We start from the raw sequence: 19809 nt of genomic DNA on the forward strand, positions 1-19809 counted from the left end.
CAGAGGAACTAAGAAAAACATGCAATTTTGAGTTTCACAAATTCTGCATAGACCTGTAAAACCGGACATTTCACATTATTACAGACAGTACCTAGAGGCAGATGAAATCATGTGTGCCTCAGAGATCTGCTGAATCTGCTGAAAGGAATGAACACAGCTGGAAGAGTTCTGGAGAATTTAGTACTGGCACCAACACTGGATCTAAAAGCTCCATGTAACACAATTAAAAGCCAAATGTGATCTGTATGCTGTCCATGAAAGAACACAGGCAGATATTTGCCTGCTTCTAGAAGGCCTCATAGTTCAAAGTTTTTCCTTTGAAAAGGAAAAAGGCTTTCCTTGTAAGAGACATGGATAAGAAGCCAAGTAATGCTTCACTGGGGGGAAAGCATCAATCTCTTTCTTCAGAACACTGACCTTCTTGAAATCACCTCTCTTTTTTAAAGATATAAAAAAAAGTAGTAAGAAAAACAAGATACAAAAAATTTTTTGCCTCAGGCACAAGATTTAGAGTAAGAATTCTTCATATTTCACCACAACCTACTTTCTACAGACAATTCAGTATTTTGTAGTTTTCAAGAGTATCTCTTGCTGAAACCACCTACTGATCATTTGTGTGAACTAAAAATTGAGTACTTCAGATTTAAAATCCAAGTGAAAACCAGAAACACTTATGATTTAAAAGGTTAAAATTACTTTTTTCAGCCCATACTCATTTACATTTTTGCCTGGGCAAAACCTTAGCAACTCCAGACAAAATGTATTAAGTATTTTGGAAGATAAAAAAAAAGTATACATGAAAAATCTAAACACGTTAATTCTAACTACTGGAAAGAGGACCAAAACATTATAGTCCTAAGCAAAAGGTTTTTTTCACCACAGAACAGCTGTTCTACACTGACAGCATTCTTTCTCACCCTGCTTACAGATCTGAGAACCTAAACTACAACTGTAAAACTGCCAGCAATGAAAGCAAGTCTTTGACACTATAAAACATTATAGCAGTCTCTAGTGCTACTTTTGAGAACCCATCTTCCCTCTTGAAGGATATATAAAGGCAAGTCCTCCATTTCACAAGAGAAAAAGCCCTAGAATTTTATTCCTAGAAAAACAGGACTGGTCAATTTTGCAAATACATCTGGAGCGCAGGACTGCAAGATGCACTTTGTTATTGCTTCAAGGCAATTGTGATACAATTGTTGGCTACAGCTGAATTTACTACATTTGAAAAGTCCAGTTTCATGTATTAAAAACTTAACTTGACAAGGGCGTGAACAAGTACTTGCTTAGAGCAGGAATTTGGACTGCATGACTTGCTGAGTTTTTTTCCAGTTTGGATGATTCTCTGGCATGGCCATCTTAATACTCACAGCAATTTTTCAAGAAACCAACCCAGGAACTGAGTATTTTATCCGAGCTCTCACATGTAGTTTAATTCATCATGTTCCTACACTTATGTAAGTTGAGGAACTTGAAAATGTCACTCTGGAATCTATACAGTAAAGCATAACACACAAAACAGGATTCCTTTACATGCCTCTTTGGTGAATTATTTTATAATACTTACTGTGAATTCTCATTTTATTTCATACACTATACGCTAAAATTGCAATCAACAGTATTTTGAAAGAAATCAGTTTCCAAGTTTACCATAATTTCCATTTAAACACTTAGGCTTTGAAAATACAAGGAAGTTAGATTAATAATAAAGTAGACCTGATATGAAGTCAGAACTTACAAAGAGAAACATCTTTGCATTATTTTACCATGACTACTTTCTATAAGTGGTAACTACAAAATGATTAATGATTAAAACACAGATCAGTTTACAGCATTCACAAAACCAGACTTGCCACATGAATGTGAAAAAAGCAGCAGCCTCTCATAATTTAAAAGTGACTTTCCACATGCTTATTTTATTTGCAAAACCCATTTCCCAATCTCCATATTTACTGATGAAACCAAGGATTAGGTTATTTAGAATGACTAAAAATCATTTTCAGACGGAGTCTGCAAGTGGAGAGGGCAAAAATTATTTCAGTGGTTCTCTTCCACATAAACACTTAGCTGTTTATCCACAAAATATTTAAACTAGCAGAGATTTTCAATTACAGACATCAGTGCTTAATAGTTAAGGAGACAATTTTATACACACCCCTCCAATATAACAAAATAAAAACTCTATGAACAGCCAATTTTTTTCTTAAGCTTTCTGTACACTTTGAACACCACTACTACTACACAGATTTGTATAATTATTACACTCTCATATGGACCATTAGAGTAAAACTAAACCCTGAAGTTGTCAGTTGAAAGTCAACTAAAAATGGCACTTACACATGCACACATCACTTTCTATTTTGCTTTATTCACACACACTTAGTTATTGTAAGCCTTGCAAACAAACTGCAAGACAGCCAAATTTGCATTCTGTGCAGCTTTGCCCCACACCCATTTTTCGTTGTTTTTATACAAAGCAAGAGATTGCCATTTGTCATCTTCTGCCACACTGCAGCAAAATAAGTCTTATATATACCTGTAAATGATAACCTGTATAACCTGTAAAAGTCACTTTTACAGTTCCTATTTTACTCATGGCTCCATTAACAGGGAAGTTGGAAACATTTTTAAAAGACCAGTAAAGCCATCAGTCTCCTAACTGAAAGTTCCTATAACTTAAGAAAATAAATTCCTTTCAACTGGCTAACAGTCCGTATTAAATATCAGATGTGATGCTTATAAAACAGATACTTAACAATTCATATCCATTCCTTATGTCAGTGAACTGGTAAGAGGAAAAGCAAATCCTCAATGCAATCACATTTGAAATCTAATCCCCTTGTATCAGATATGTATATGACACACTTAATTTGTGTCTCTAATTTTTAAACAGTGCTTTTATAATTACACTTCGGAAACCATATCCCCATTTTTAATACTAGTTGTTCTACAGTGTAAGGAGAATCCACAGAGTGGATTCCCCAAAGTTCATTTTCTAAGCTGTTTAAACAATATAGGTTAGCAAGCCAATCATGTCCAATGTGCTAGATCCAGACCTGGACAGATTAAGAAACATTTTGAAGCAGTGTTGAGTAAATAATTTTGGTCAGCTGTAAAACTGCCATATGCAAGGTATACTGTACTATAACAGCTCCAAATCCTTTATAAAAACCTTGCATTCCTTCTTCCCGTTTTATAGTATTTATGCAGTCTTTCATTCCCTCATACTGAGTATTGATTGGAAGCACTTCATAGCCAAGGTCTGTATTATCAATTATTGTGCGTGTCCCTTGAATATGAAGGCGGTGCAAAACTGTTTCCAGTGGGTAAAGCATGACATCAGCACAAAGGCTAGCAGCAAAGCTAGCAATAAGTTCTGGAAAATACGCATTCAGCATGCTCTGCACAGAAGTGGAGCTCTCAGTTGGAAGGTTGTGGGAATTATCCCTTTTCAAAATAAACATGACAAGCTTCTGGACGATGGAACGGATGATGTAGTGAAGAACTCCGTGTAGAGCAGTGGGAAAAGTCAGGACCATCAGAGGAAGGAGACGCTTGCTATGGGGTACTCCCAAGCCTACAACTCTGCCAATGCCTTCTTTCACACAGTCCAGGATACCAGGATTGTCTCGAATGATTTCACTCTGTAAGTACAAAGAAGGAGTTACAACTCATACTGACCACTTCAAAATCATCCTGACATCCACTCTGACACTTCATCACTGCTGAACTTTTTAAAAGAGTTAACCAGTTGCATGCTATTATGTCTACACACCTGTACAAATAAAAGTCCCTTGTTATAACACTCTTCACAGCACTCAATTAAGCTTCTTTTTAAAGAATGAACCCATCTTAAAGAGGTTAGGGTTTTTAATATATATTGCAGTTATCTGTGTTTCTACCAAAGAAATGCACCTTTCAGCCTACTGCTGAAAGTATCAGAATGCAAAACAGTCATGAACTTACAATGTCTACATCTGGAGAAAAATGCCAGGAAGTACTTATTTAATTCAAAATTTCTTTACTTTAAAGACTGTGACCATAACCTTTGAACTTGAATCTATATAGTAATGACTTCCATAAGTAGTGTTGAAAGGTCGCTTTTGACATGAATTTAATAGGTTCAGTTTTGAATGTTATCATGACACTATATGCATTTAAAGTAGTATTGTTTACCCATGCTGTCTCTTAGTGAAGAGATAATTATTCTATTCATGTGCTGAAAATAAAAATCCTGTAATAATTATTTACTCTGTTACAATCTACCTGTGAGTGTAGGATTAAGCTAAAAGCATTATTTCCTCTATGAATGCTTGTACTCCAGTGTTTTATCACGTGGTTTACATCCAAAATTCAAGATTTTGGTGTTCTCCTAAATGTCCAAGTCTCTGAGTCCATGTGGTCTATGTCCTGACCTCACACCAGAATAAACCACCAGAATATTCCTCAGTATTTTGAGGAAATATTAAACAACCTGCAGAGCCTTCATGGTCTTTTCTATGTGAGAGAGAAACTAGTTTAAATGCCTGAGAACATAATGTTGTTGCTGACTTTAAGTACAAGTTAAGCAGGACAATCCCTACTGACTCCTCTTCTGCTCCACATCACTACAGTCACTGCACTTCAAAACCACTCCTGCTTTGGCCTAACACGCCACCATGAGGTTTGAGATGCTAATGACAAAATAACAAATGTAACAGCAACAAATTCCACCACTTACAGCTATTTTGATGAAGTGAATTTACTTAGGTAAGTGTCAAACAGATACTGTTGAGCAGCATGGTTTATCAGAATTAAGACAGTCAAAGTCAATATAAATTGGCTAGTAGGAAATCCAACAATCTTCAACTTTTTTGTTTGTCATTGGTCATTGTCTTCTTGAAGCACAGGAATGTAAACCTGTGCAAGCCTTGCAAGCCAAATTGCTCCCCTGCACCGATTAGTACAGTATAAAAATCTTCACAAATGCTATCATTACCTCTGCTGTGTTTCTAATAAACTTCTGATGATGTCTCCAGGAACTCAAGAACATATATCATACATCATATATACACACACAGACACACACACTGGTTCACTAAAATACTTGCACACAGCTGAAGTTACTAATCTTAAAATCCTCAGATCTCAGTGGAATTTTCATAACCAATCCATTACAGAGAAGAGCACCTACCCAAAAGGCCGAGAGAGATGCTTTTATGTTTTTTTTTTTTTTACTGATTTCCTATTAAGTTGCTTTCTAGCAGACGAACTTTATACTTATATTGCAAACAGAAGACAGTTCTAAATCATGTTCTCTTTTATTGGTAAAAAATTTACCCATGTCCAACAACACAGGTAATGCAACATCCTTTCAGACAAAAAAATACAAGCAGTAAGATATAACATTCCATTCTGTGGCCTGCTATGAACTCCAGAAACATTAACAGTGTTCCACCAGAGTTTCTAGTTCCAAAATTATAGCACGCTCAGGGTAGGGCCATTCCCCAGCAATTAAGAATTTGAGTTCCAGCCAGGTTCCCATTATGACACAAGCTAAGTCTCCCAAATATTCCCAAAACAGAGATCCCATAAGGAAAGTTTTTTAAAATATCTTCAGAGGAAGTGAGTTTGTTGTTGGGAGTCTTTCTATAACTCTCCCTGCACAGATGCTTAATCTCACTTGTCCCCTGTTAATCCATAATGCAGCCAGTTCAGACAGAACAGCTCTCCTAGTACCTTCTGGCTCATTTCAGTTTGGATTGTCTGCCCACAGCAGAATCCTGCCCCTTATAGAATCCATACCTCTAAAGTACATGCTGAAACTAAGAAACTGCAGAAGACAGCCTTCTCCTCAGCAAAAGCACCATTTTGGAGACATACACCAGCAAACCAGTCTTGACAGTACTTACAACTTGCCCATGCTATGAATGAAAATTTTTATTTTGATGACTCAGTGACACGAGAGTGACTATCCTGCACCCTCCATATGAGAGATCACTCTACAGAAAGAGCTCCATTAGCTGCACAGAGACGCTGTCATGTCATCTAAGAGCAAGTCGTAAGACAGAGAGGGCTGAGAGAATTACCCTGGACCATTTCTGCATAGCTAACCCTTGCCTTTCTCCAGAAAGAGATGCAACACCTCACTGACAGGCAGTTTGCAACACAGTGCTATGGGCTACTCTGCACAGTTACAGAACAAGCTAAGATGTATTCTAAGTGACAGGTCCAGATTTTAAGGAAGAACTAGATGGAGATTAAAAGTAAAAAGATGATCAAATGAAAACAATCCTAAGAGGGTAGAGTTGAGTATTTAATTTAAAATCTCCATTGAACTACTGGAAAAAACTTTACAGTTGTTGTAGGGGACAGATGCCACTGTAACAACATGCCTAGGAAGACAAAGTTTAAAAATCTTACATGAGAAAAACTTCTTTATGTTTTATCTGCTGGAACACATAGATATAGCATGTCCCCATTTAATATACAATATATTCCAACTATCTACATTAGATGTCCTTTCTAGATTTAGATTCTGAATTTAGAGTTAAGATAGTACACTAATAAACCCTTCAATACACCATTTCAGCTAAGTCACACAGCCTCAAGCAAAACAAATGCAACTACTGCAACATAAACCTGAATTCAAAGATTCACCTCTCCACATAATCTAATCTATAAAGAGTAATAGTTTCTCTTTCAATGTTCCAAATATATGTAAGTTACCTGTACAGTTTCAACCAGGCTCGCAGAATAAAAAGGCATTGCTATCACATGTGTTAACCTGTAGAAATTAACAATATAAGAATTAACATAATGACAATACTAGAATTTCAGCTGAACAAGCACCTGTAAGTTGACAAAGCTATCTACCAAATTATCCCTGAGAGAAAATTAACAAAGCATAACTCAATTATTAAAAAGTTCGTCAACAAGTTGAGATAAGCTTCAGTCAAGTTTAGTTAAATTTTATTTCCATGTGACCAGACTGATTAAGGTCTAAAATAGTCTTATCTTTTAATTTAGTTGAGTTCCATAGACACAGCGATCTAGTATGAGAAAACCTGTGAAACTGGTGTATGTAATCAAGTCTGTTCAAAAAAAATCAGCATTTGAAAAGCACTGTTAGCGTCTTGTCAAGAAAACATAGCAGCAAACTAAACTTATGTCCATTTGGTAGTTTTATTATGTTTAGATGATAAGACATAAGACACATGATATACTTACCCTTTGAGTAAAAGGTGTCCAGCTATCTGCTTGGGGTTCCATTTATGTGAAAGCTCTCTAAAAACAGAAGTATTTACCACAATATGAATAATCATCCACATGTAATTCTCAAGCAATTCTTTCATGAGTGTCAACAGCCAGTTTTCATATTGGTGTTCTACTATTTAGGTTCAAGTATTTTCCATATTGTAAAGACACAGCAAAACATTTAGTAAATCATGCTTAACTTCTAGTAGTTTTTCAAGCCTGTCAGATGTTCTATCAAAAAAGGTTTCAGTTATTAATTAATAAAATGTTTGCAGCTCTCACAGCAACTGACTTTAATCAGTTCAGCCTTATGTACAGGCGCTTAAAGCAATTTTCAGGTAACACTGGAGTATTTTAAAATCTTCACACTTTTCCTTTATCAAGAAATCATTTTTATTTCATTTTGGTTTGGTTGTGCTCTTCTGTTCTTTAGGTTATATCTACCCTGTTGTTGTTTCTTTCCAGAAAATATAAATCATATTCCGGCACAGTTAGATTAAAACAAAGCAAATACAAGAGGTCAGGCTACAAGTTGCACAGCAATTCCGTGCAGACATAACTGAAGCTTTTTGTCCTATGACCAGTCCTTAGCATATTCTGATAAAAAAGAAGAAAACCCATGTGTTTAACATAAAGGTGATATTAAAAAATATTTCCTTGAAATAGTATTTCTAGTTACACATTTCAAAATACAAAATGCAAATGTTTACATTTCACTCCGCAGAAAACGTAAACCAACCTAGTTCAAGATACCATTCAAATACCATACGTACTGACAATGCATACAGTCAATACTCTAACTATGAAACTATAAAGTTTCCAGCTTCAAGTGTTGTCCAGGAATCACAATCAGACACTGCTTGTAGTTAAAATAACTCAAATCCAAAACAGGCAAGATTTTACTCTTTCTGAAGAATTGTGTGTTGTTACTAGCTATCACATTTTTAAATACTGTCGTGGTTTGACATGGAAGTGATTTTTTTCAGGAAGTTGAGTCAAACCAATCAGTGGTCAGGTTTGGATATTGGCACCTGGAGTGACCACTGAAGGTATGGATACGCCTCTGAGAACACAGGGGGTTAAAAGCAAGAACTCCCAAGAGCTCGCTCTCTTTGGTTCTGGTCAAGGTGCTGTGCTGAGCTCCCCTGCCCAGCCATGGGGCTGGGTGGGGGAGGGGAAGCCATGAGGCCTGGTCGAGGTGAGCTGAGGAGTAGAAGGACTGGAACCGAGCCAGCTCCTGTGGACGGAAGGGTGGAGAGAAGCGGAGATGTCTCTGTCATTCCCCCCCCCGCCCCAGAGGGAGGAGACAGAGAGTCCGGACGGCACCTGTAACTTTGCCGGCGCGGAGGAGAAGGAGCTGGGGGGAAGGCGCCCAGCCTTGGCCTTGGGAATCGGCTGCTGGGCAGAGATATCAGCCGTCCAGGGAGTCTGAGCTTTTAACCCTTTCCTGAGAAATGAAGGCTTTGTAAAATATTACTCCTCCTTGATTTGAAGTGGAAGAGAGACAGTCTGGGATCCGAGATGATGGAAGAGGAAATTTTTGAGTTGGGAGGAGATGATGGAGTGGCTTGTGGCTGGACTTTTCTTGTCAGCCATAGACTGAACCAAATTCTCCTAACAGAGTCTGCACTTAGGGGGGTGTGTTGGTGGGCCAAGAGACCTGTTTCAGTGACTACTGACAGATGAAAGCTGAAGAGAGTGTAGAGAGGTCCTCCATCCTCAGAGAAGAAGAGAAGAAGAAGACCTCTGTTCTTGGACCCTCGGCCCCAGGGGAAAATGGGGAGGACTGTAGTCCCAAGATGAGAAACTGAACTGTTGTCTCTTTTGGTCCATGGCAAAGCATCCTTAAAGGAGCCCTATGAGCAGTCTGTCCATGTGCGGTGGTGAGAGCACTGTGACACGGAAAGGAGAGTGTCACCATGGCAGATTTTCTCCGGGCGGTTGCCATGTGTGACATGGAGACACAAGGGTAGCAGTTGTGTTTCCTAAGGAGTCTGTGGCACAGGAAAGACTCCTGTCTCCCTTGATAGACTGAGTATTAATTATCTGAAAGGTGGCAACTTGATCAAGATCCTGAGTGGTGTCTCACCGTGGGTTTGTTTGGAAATTAGGTGGGAGGAGGAGGAGGAGGAGTGTTTTGGGAAGTCTTCATCCGTGATTTACTGTTTGTGTGTTTATAGTAGTAGTAGTTTAATAAAGTTTTTTCTTTGTTATTAAGCTTAGGCCTACTCTACTCTGTTCCTGATCACATCTCACAGCAATTATTTAAGAAGGTACATTTTCACAGAGGCGCTAGCATGGCGCCAGAGTCAAACCATAACAAATACATAGGTCAATCACTGTACAAGAACAGAAGATAATTTTTACCATTATATATTTCAGACACTTGATCACATCCACTTACCCATAATACTTAAATGATGTGGAAAATTAAACCAGCCTAACTAATGTGTGAAAGCCTAATCTGTCAATCCACAAGGCATAACTGCCCCTGCAGTGCAAGAACAATTACATAACAAGTTTATCTAGTACAAAATGTTCACACTCATTTCTGGGCTCCTCTCCTAAACAGAGGTATTCTTTCATGTAACTATAACATAGAATTAGAACTGACATTTCACTTCTCTGTGTTCTCTGGAGCCTGATAATGCAGTTAAATAACCTTTTAAATCAGATTTGCTGGCACTGCTGCTACAAGCAATAACCTTCTCCTCCCTGTGACCACCCAAACATGCAAGCCACCACCATTAAAAAGGAAGAGAGAGCATTGAGTAGAAAATATATGAGGAAACCATTTTAGCCAGATCACATTCACAGTCCAGTTAATTTCCTGACTGCTCACACATTGTGTTTCCATAAAGATGGGAGTACTACAGAGGAAGAAAAGAGCTGGTTCCAGCAGAAAGGCTTGATTCTTTTGGCAGCAGCACCAGCTTACTTTCCAAACTGCTGAACTGGCCCACAAGTAGAAGAACATTGCTCACATTTGTGAGAATTCAGAACTATGAAGATATAAACACTATATCACATCTCATGAAGTTAAGCATACCCTAGAGCTGTATCTAAAACATCCTTGGAGGAAAGCACATGCCTAGAAATTTCAATTACATATGAAATAGAGCTCACAAAACCCTTAAATACACACTCTATACAATTTAAATATGAAATACTTTTGTTAATGCTTTTGAACTTGCAAATGCCTACTTTTATTAATATGGATACATGCATCATAACAGTATTTTGAGTCAACCTAACCATATTTCTTCTTTTTAAACCCAGGGTAGTTTCCACGTCCCTGAATATTTTTAGTAAAAAATTACTAAACTTCTGTAGCAGAAGGTTGACACAGTGATGTAGAGTGGTAGCTCTTTAAATGAAGTCAGTTATTTTTAGTGGTAACTTCTTTTTTATGAGAATACTGAACAAGGTGTTGGTCAAGGAAGGCAGAAGACAAAACTGCCAGTTACATGGATGCCCATTTACCATGTCTTCTCATTTACTAATGCAGGTCATTCTGTACTCCCTCCTACCAAGGACAATGCAAATATTCAGCAAAATGTCAGTGCTAGCTCATTAGCTGTGCAAGTTTTCTGTATTTAGATTAATAAGACCAGGAATTTTTACCTTAGGTATGATATTTGCAATAAAAACCTAAATAAAAGAAGAAAATTATGATTTTTTTTTATTACAGAGTTGAATACCAAAGACCAATTTGCCACAGCATTTTTATGCCAGACAAGTAAGCAGACACAAACAAATAAAGTTCCCAGAAGAAGTATCTCAGTATTTATGGATTATAAGGTTGTCTTTTCCAAGACTACCACACTGTGTTTGGAAACACCTATTTAATGTCTGGTTGCACTCATGAAGTAGTATTTTTTAAAAAGCCTTACTAACACATTGAAAATACATCAACAACTTAATCATTTGTTAGAAGTGGTAAAAAAACATGCAATACCTTGGCAAAGGTGTAAATTCACTGATGATGCCTTCAGTTCCCAGGGTTATGCCCTGAACAATGAAAGTGCTGCCCATTCCTTTCCAGAGAGCTCTTGGACCCTGCGTGTTGAAATATCCAACATAAAGCTCAAAAGTATTTTCAACTTATTATTAGAAAAATTCAGTAAATTCATACCACACAGGTCTACAATTCTACTGTTCAACTTTGTCATTAAACTCAGGTAACAACTGATTTTTTAATCTATGAAGAAGTTTTTGGTTTTCAATAACTTCAAAGATCTGTCACTAATTCTGGAGGCTCCCAAATTGCTAATACTCTGCATTATAAACTTAACATCACTTTTTATGGACAAAATTAGCTTGAGATGTCAAAAGCACATCCATAAGATATTCAGAATTAAGAATTTCTTCCTGCCTTCTGATCTGAGTTTAAGGATTGCCATTCCCCTGCAGAATTGGAAATTTATTCAGTACTACCTTTGGAAGTAGTCACTTCAACAATAATTTTATCCACATAATGATTAATGATCTTTTAGAAACCTAATGAAAAAAAAAATTCAGGGACTTTTTGTTTTCTAACATCCACAAATCTTTCCCCACTAAATACTGTACTTCTGAAAAAAAAAAAACTTGACCTTCTTGACACATTTCTGTAACCATAAAAATAACAAACCCTCATAACAGCCATGCTTTCCAACACCACCTACATGAACACTTAGAGATTTCTATGTACATACATGCTGTAGGAACTCTCAGTGCTCAGATACAGCCTGGCACCAAATACTAACCTGTGTCTTATTCATGAAGTACATGATATTGACAACAGAAAATGGTGTGAGATGATAATTCCGTGCATGATAGTTAACCTGTTAGAAATATAAATAACGGCAGTGTTAGAAATACACTTGCAGATGCTACAACTCTGAAGGCTAAAGGCATTTCAGATGTAAGAATTTTATCTCTGTAAAGATGAGCTAAAAATATGAGTAAGTTCTCACTGAAATGTAGGGAAAAAGGCAGCCCTTTTAACTACTCATATGCTGAAAGTTTAAACAATAAACCATACATAAATCAGAACCTATGAAACAAAGTATCCTGCTTGTAAATGGGGATCTGAAAGTTGCTCTGCAGACCCCAAAACACTTGCTGTAGTTTGCTTTCCACTGCCCAAACAAAAATGAGCAAGATTTTTCCAAATAAGTTAAACTGCAGAATAGAAAACATGTATTCTACAAGTAAAAACTTGTTAATGTACCAGAGGCCTCCTAAAAATTGCAAAGCTTCCTATAATATGTACTTTCATACAGAGATATGACACTACACAGAACCTTTGACTGGAATACGTAATATAAAAGACATACCTGACATTGACGACGTAGAACAATGCAAGGATGTGCCAGCACATTTTCTGTAAATAGGCTTTAAAGGAAAATTGTATTTAATGCACAAGAAGACACTAGAAATTCCTTAGAAAAGACTTGTTAATTGTGTCTAACAGCAGCAGATCAGTATTTGGAAAAGCAGTATATTTTCTAGGGAACTAACAGGCATGTTTTTATGGTTATCCAACAGCCTCCCCAGGAACAAGTTACATAGAATCTGACATATACATTTACTATGAAAAAGCCCCATATATATATAGATGCACAAATTTTTATAAGCAAAAAAAACCAAACATACAAAATGTCTTAATCTCACCCTCCTCAGAGTATCATGGTGCAAAACAAATCACAACTATGAGAGGTTTAGTTCCCAGTTTTATGTTAATTCTGCATACTGTACTATTAATCAAGATTCTCCTTAGGAGGGCCAGAGAAGGACTGGTACTAAAAGCCGACCACCTTTTCACTGAAAACACTACTGACTCAAACCAACTCTCCAACCACTGGCAGAGGTCATATTTCAATCAAAACTTCACAGGAAAGTTCTCACTTCCAAAGCAGAATTCCTGGTTGCAGCCATTCAGATAAAATATTAATTTCATCTCAAAGTGCCTGAGTGATCAGAGTACTTACCTGTACATTGTTCAGACCTGGGACACGCATTAAAAAAGTAGAACATCCAGGATTTTTACAAACACCCCAAGCTACAGAATCAGCTCTGGTAGGTTTCTGAAATCCCAATAAACAAGTGGCACAGAAAAATACTGCAGTTTTGTAACTATTGAGCTAATTTGTAGTTTGCTGCTACCAAAAGAGATAAAACTTTCCCTGGGCATCAGCATCTTATAATTCATCACTTTTTCAAAAAGACTATCAATAATCAGTCACCATAATAAAGAATAAAATGACTTTCAGACCACTTGGTTAGATGAACATTATGGTCTGAGGATACTTTGGTAATATACTTGAAGACATTTTCACATTCTTAGGAAACATTTGTAATGCCTAGAAATATTAATAAAAATTGCAAATGTCAAAGAAGTTTTCTGGTGTTACTTTCAGATTACTTGGACAGGGTACACACATCCATATGAAAAACTGTTTCTTACATTCACTTAAGTATTTTTTGTCAACAAAGAAAACAAAAACCTAAATGGAGGTAGTAGGTTTCTAAACACATTTCAGCTGCTTTTGGCTACTGGAATAAAAACACAATAAAGAAGTGTATGTGGGGTTTATAAGACAAATATGAGTTTTACAACCCCTTTGTCACTGAACACATCTCTTACCTTGCAAGGCCAATACCAAAGCCAGCAAATCTGTTCAACTGTTCTGAAAAACATGAAAAAAACCCAAAACAAAACCAGATAATACAGCACTGATAATCACAAAATAGAGAAAATGCCATATACAGAATCTAAAAAACTAGTTTTATCCTGTACTTGCATCAAAAAATTACAATACGATATTTATGGCAGTTGAGCAACAGAAGATATAAATAAATTCCCCCATGAATATTTGCACTTTGGACTGCATTTGAGTTTGCACATACTCTTATACATAAAACTATGCTTTTCTTATAGGGAAAAAAAGAAGGGAGAAAATGAACAGTAACACAGAGAGTATTTTACCAACTCAAATGAACTACTGAAAGATTTACCATGCATGAGTTTACAGTAATTCTGAAACATAAATTTAGATAATTGAGGTGAAAATACTGTTAAAACAGTATAAAAAAGCAAAATTTTGGGTGAAGTTACACAAAAAGCCACAGATGAAGTAACAAATATCAACATAAAGCAAATTTTCAATACAGCTCTTTTATCTCCTTGTCAGTCCTTTGCAAAAATCGAAATTCTCCAAACTGGAGAATTACAAAAGTAATTAATTCAACTCTCTGTTGCCTGCAACCAGACAGACATTTGCACATTGGGAATTATCACAAGGGGTTTTAAGACGAGCATCAGAACAGTAAAGGCATTTTAAAGTTAATGCTCAGCCCTACAATATTCAGAGTGCAAGCAATCTGAAGGCATGGATGTCAGTGGGGCTCCATGCAAATGTGGCAGCCCTCCTAAAAATGATAAGATACCATTTGTAGCTGCTGGATTCAGTGAATACAGCAACTCCTTATCAGTGCTCCAAAGTGCAGAATGAACACACCTTCCATATGCAGATGGGGGAAAATATGTAGTGTCCAGCTATGCAAGGATACTTAACAGTGCTTCAACCAGTGCATGCATGTATGGAGTCCAGCTAAAGGCTGTACTCTTTATAAGACCTGAATAAAGATACTGCACTACGGGTCAGAAAAGAAAGAACTGCCTAGTAATATAATTCAATTTCAGGTAAATTCCTATTTCAGAGATCTTTTGATACTCCCAAGTGTCTATAACCTGCTCCTTTTATTTAAAGAAAACATACAGTACCCTAGATACAGCAAGTTTTCCTTAATTCCCCTCAATTTCACGAAGATCTAAAATGACTTTATTTATGGAGGTTTATACTCAGTTTCCCAGCAATTACTGAAAAAGCCTCGTACTCAGTTGCTTCCTTAAATCCTACCAGTCCCACAGTTCCCTCGCTATTACGCGTGGAGGGGGAAAGTTTGCGTCAGCAGCTCATGTTTTAAACCCGACAGAAGCCACGCAGTCTCTAACACCATCACAATAACGCAGCACTCTAAAAGCCAAAAGCACTTCCTGCCCTTAAAGAAGGCGGAGTATTTCTGTAGGAAACTGTTTACACGGGCAATGATGAGCAACTGCACACTGGTTAACGAGAAGCTGCGGGGCGCGTTCTGGCACTCTCCAATCACACTTGAATGGAGCTGCACACTGCTGGAGCGCAACAGGCAGCGACAGCGTTCAACAAAGCACTCCGTGTTCTTCTAAGGGACTTGTTTTCCCCGGCGCTTCAGCACCACCAGTACTAAAGAGGGCCGGGCGGCGCTCGACCTGGCCGCGGCACAGCTCAGGGCCGCCGCCCGCCCGCCCTTGCCCGGCGGGTCATTGCTCGCGGGAGGTGGGAGCCGGGGGTCAGCGGGACCGGGGACTGGCGAGAGACGGCGGCCGCCCCCAGGCTAGCCCGGGTCGGGCCCTCCCTTACCGGCACCAGGGCCGCCCGCCCCGAGGTTGGCCTCCTCGTTGGGGCCGGCGCCGCCCAGAGGGGTCCCAGCCCCATACGGCGGCGTCTTCTCCCCCCAGTGCAGGTTGCGGCTGCCGGGGATGTCGGGCGGACTGGTCACCCAGGAGCCCAGCTCCGAACCGCTGATGAAGGGCCTGGAGCCGGGGCCCAGTTCGTCGCGGCCGACCCCACGATAGCCGAGGCCGTCGAAGCCGTCGGGGCGGCGCGGGTGCATGGCGGGGGTGGCTGAGGGAACCTGGAGGGGCTGAGGGAACCTGGAGGGGCTGAGGGAAGCGGGAGAGGAGCGCGAGGCGCCGCGCTCGCGCTACACTGGCGGCAGCGGACCCGCACCCGCCGCCCGGCCTAGCACTTCCGGCCGCGGTGAGGCCGCGCGCGTGACCACCGAGAGGGCGGGGCCGGGGCGCTGGGCCAATGGCGGCGCTCCGCTTGCCCGGCCCGGGGCGGGGCGTCCGGCGAGGGGGCCGGGCGGGCGAGGGCGCCCCCTGGGGGTGCGGCGGGCGGAGGAACGTCCCGCCCGCCCAGGCGTGTGGAGAATCCGCTTGCCGGCTCCGCTCCCGGCCTTGTCCCGGCGGGCTGCTCCCCGTGGTGAAAAAGAACGAGGGAGATAAGGTGTCCATGCGGACGTAAGACAGCATGTTTTCCCGTGGAAAAACATCCTTCTTACCGACTCTGGAGATGAGCAAAACACAGCACACGGCAAGCGCAGGGATGAGGCCAAGAAGTGGGGCATGGACTATGGAGAGGAGCACAGACCACTCAAGATCCCCAAAGCCCTCTGACCCATTTCCGCAAATGGTCTGAAAGAACAGACTGCCCGTGATAACTGATTGCATAGAAAGTGAGAAACACTTCAGGACAGGGAAGTCAGCCCACAGAAAGTATCCCCCAATGCCACAGGATATCCTGTTGGCTGGATCTGACACCAGGACTGACATCCCTTCAGGTGGATCAAGGCTGGAAACAGGAATGGTGATCTCTTCTTTTTCTCTCTTTCTCTCTCCTCTTCTTTAACTCACCTCTTCCTTTCTGTCTTGCCTTTCACACTACTTCTTTATCTAAAACCCATTGCCATGTACTTCTATAGTAGGTCAGGGACTAAGATGCCAGTTTCCATGCCAAGTATGTAATTTATTAATAAAAATTTCTGATTATTTGCAGACCCTTTAACTTTTGTTGTTCCTTTTAACCATGAGCATTTATGAAGCTTCCTTCCCCTTAGGAGTGGGAGGCCACACCCTGTGGTTTAATGATCCCTTAGCTCAGAATCACAGAAACATTTAGGTTGAAAAGACCTCCAAGATCACCAAGTCCAAACTATGACCCTGTCACCCAGCCCATGGCATGTCCAGTCTTTCCTTAAACACTTCCAGGGACAGTGATTCCACCACCTCCCTGGGTGGCCCATTTCAATATCTGGTCACTGTTTCTGTGAAAAAAAATTTTTCCTAATGTCCAATCGAAACCTCTCCACGCAAATTAAACCATTTCCTCTCGCTGTGTCATTTCTTGCATGGGAGAGGAGGCTGACCTTGCTACAATCTCCTTCCAGGCAGCTCGTCTTCTCCAAAGCAGCTCAACAAGGTCTCCCACAACTGGGTCTTAGTCTGACACACAGTTGTTCTCATTTTGTGCACTAGGTTAAGCCAGCATTAGTGTGTACAAGTCTAAGTATAGCATGAGTCATCCACAGCTTTGTGAGAGGAAATCTCGTTAATGCGTAAGAATATCTTGAAGGCAGGTGCCAAAGGATGGTGCCAGACTCTGGTGCCCAGGGACAGGAAAAGGAGCAATGGCCATAAACTAAAACACTAGTTCAGCACATAAAGTTACAGCATAGCTGTAGTCTGGTTTGTTACACAGTTTTAGTCTTCCTAAAGTTGTGGAAATCATAAAATGGTGCTAGTCAGGGTTGAAAGAAGTCTTTAAAGGTCATCTAGACCATCTGCCCTGCAATAAGCAGGGACATCTTCAATTTCCAGCAGGGGTTTAGGGACCTTTGCAAACTGAATGAATGTTCCCAGAGATGTGGATACAGCCTCTCTGGGCAACATCTTCCAGTGTTTTACCAGTCTTATAATACTCTCAGTCCTTCAGCTGTGTCAACAGCTCTACTCAGCTTCGTATCATCTCCAAATTTGCTGAGGGTGCACTCAATCCCACAGTGTCCATGTTATTGTTGAAGATACTGAACAGTACTGATAAGAAATTGAATATTAGTATTAAACAGAATTTCAGGTATGGGATCCATGCCTTCTACACAGTGTCCCCAGACCATTCCCTGGTGTTTGACTGTGCTCCCATAGCACAGAACCTATTCTCACATGATACAGTAGAAGTTTGAGCTTCCTTCTTTTTTTTTGAAAGAAAACACAAATAAAACAATTCAGAGGGTTACTTTTGCAGTGGGAAGAAACTGGCAACAGCCTAAGTGTACTGAGCAGCAATTACAATAGGACACAAAGCTTCTGTGCTAATGATCCCTTAAATTTAATTCCCATGTGACTTAATATAGAACCAGGTGTGCAGTTTCTGTGCTTAGTCTTGGAAGCATGACCAGCCTCCAGGAGAGAAAACAGAATGAAGGTTGTAGATAAGAGAAACCAGTAAACCACAATTCTTCAGAAAAAAATAAGAGAAAGAGTGTTGTTCCAAAGAAACCACAATCTTTTTCCACACTGAAATATGACATGACTGTTGGAATAGCCAGATCTGCTGCTTTATCTAAAACAATATTAATTGACTAATATTGGGTTGGACTCAATGGTCTTTAAGGTTTCTTCCCACCTAGTCATTCTGTGAATTCTGTGAATTCTGTGAATGTGTGTGAGAGGGAGAATTTTTCAGTGTGAGGAAACTGTATTAAAATTAAAATCTACATTTTTCTTGGAAATTGATGCTCGTAGCTTCTGCTTCGCTAACCAGTTAGCAAAGGAGTAGAGTGCAAAGCTGCTGATTCAGATTTGATTTATGCCACGTCTTTGAGATCTGCACAGTGGGTAGCTGCCTTCTTGTTCATGTAATGGAAGAGAGCAGCTGTGCTCCACAGCAGCCTGAGTCTTCCAGCAGCACAGCTTGAAAGACAATTGAATTGGGTCTACGTATTGGGCCTGTGTGACTGCAGGAGTGGTTTCTGGGGGAAGACATCAAGAGCTGTCCCGCTTTCGGGCACAGCCAACTCCACTTGGTTTCCAGCCAGACCTGCCATGGCCAAAGCTGAGCCCATCCATGATTCTGATAGCAGGAGAGGGTAAGAGAAAGGTGGTTTTTCCAGTATCCTACTCTATTTTAAACTGTCAGTAAATTAATCTTCTCCAAGTGGGTGTCAGGTTTGAATGTTAATTTGACATTGGCTTAGATGGGACACACAGTAGTGCTTATGTCATTTGGGATCTTCACCCCACACTCATGTTTTGCTCCCCATAGTGATTGAGGATGAGAACACAGATGCTTTACACCAGCAGGAGGCTCACCCACAGCCAAGGAGAACAGCAAACTCCCCAGCTTTTTACTAGGTCTCTTGAGCCTGATATCCATAGCATCCTTTGCCACATTTCAGTGGCGGATGTCCAAACAACTCTTTCCCTTCAGCTGCTCATCTGTTGAGTGCTCTCAGAAGAAAATCTTTGGTTTGCCTCACAGTTTTATTAGGCACATAAGTAGACCCTCAAGCAAAAGTCACCCCAAAAGGGCGACAGCAAAAGGGATCCTGTGGTTTTAACACCTGCTGACAGTCTGGACTTGAAAATGTGACATTTTCCTGCTATACATCTCTGCAACTCCCTCAATTACTCAAACAGGAAGCTGGAAGGTGCCACAGGCTCTTGGGTCTCTCCCTCATACTGACAACTGGCACCCAGCGTCTGTACTTTGGCTGGCTTGTTCACCAATGTGATCAAGAGTGATCTGGGCAAGGAGGAAGAGCCTGCAAATTGCCTTCATGGGGAAATTTTCAATTCTGAGCTGAAAGGAAGCAAGCCTGGAAATTAAATGGGTCTTTGTGGGATTGTTTCTCCTCTGAGCTGAATCTTAAGGTGGGTGGCTGGATCATCCTTTGCTGATTGTGCAGTAACACTTCTACTTCAAT

General features: G+C 40.1%; 1 protein-coding gene across 1 annotated transcript; it reads right to left on the reverse strand.

The window, feature by feature from the left end:
* Positions 1-2376: 2376 nt before the first annotated feature.
* SLC25A46 (solute carrier family 25 member 46) lies at positions 2377-16006 on the reverse strand. The gene is made up of 8 exons (XM_068176993.1): positions 15687-16006; positions 13868-13910; positions 12558-12615; positions 11985-12062; positions 11195-11295; positions 7210-7266; positions 6709-6766; positions 2377-3644 (listed from the first exon to the last, which is right to left on the reverse strand). Exons 1-8 carry the CDS (start codon positions 15937-15939, stop codon positions 3066-3068), a joined length of 1227 nt encoding a protein of 408 aa, XP_068033094.1. The 5' UTR covers positions 15940-16006; the 3' UTR covers positions 2377-3065.
* Positions 16007-19809: the final 3803 nt, after the last annotated feature.

This window comes from Anomalospiza imberbis, chromosome Z, assembly GCF_031753505.1.
Source record: "Anomalospiza imberbis isolate Cuckoo-Finch-1a 21T00152 chromosome Z, ASM3175350v1, whole genome shotgun sequence".
Lineage (NCBI taxonomy): Eukaryota > Metazoa > Chordata > Aves > Passeriformes > Viduidae > Anomalospiza > Anomalospiza imberbis.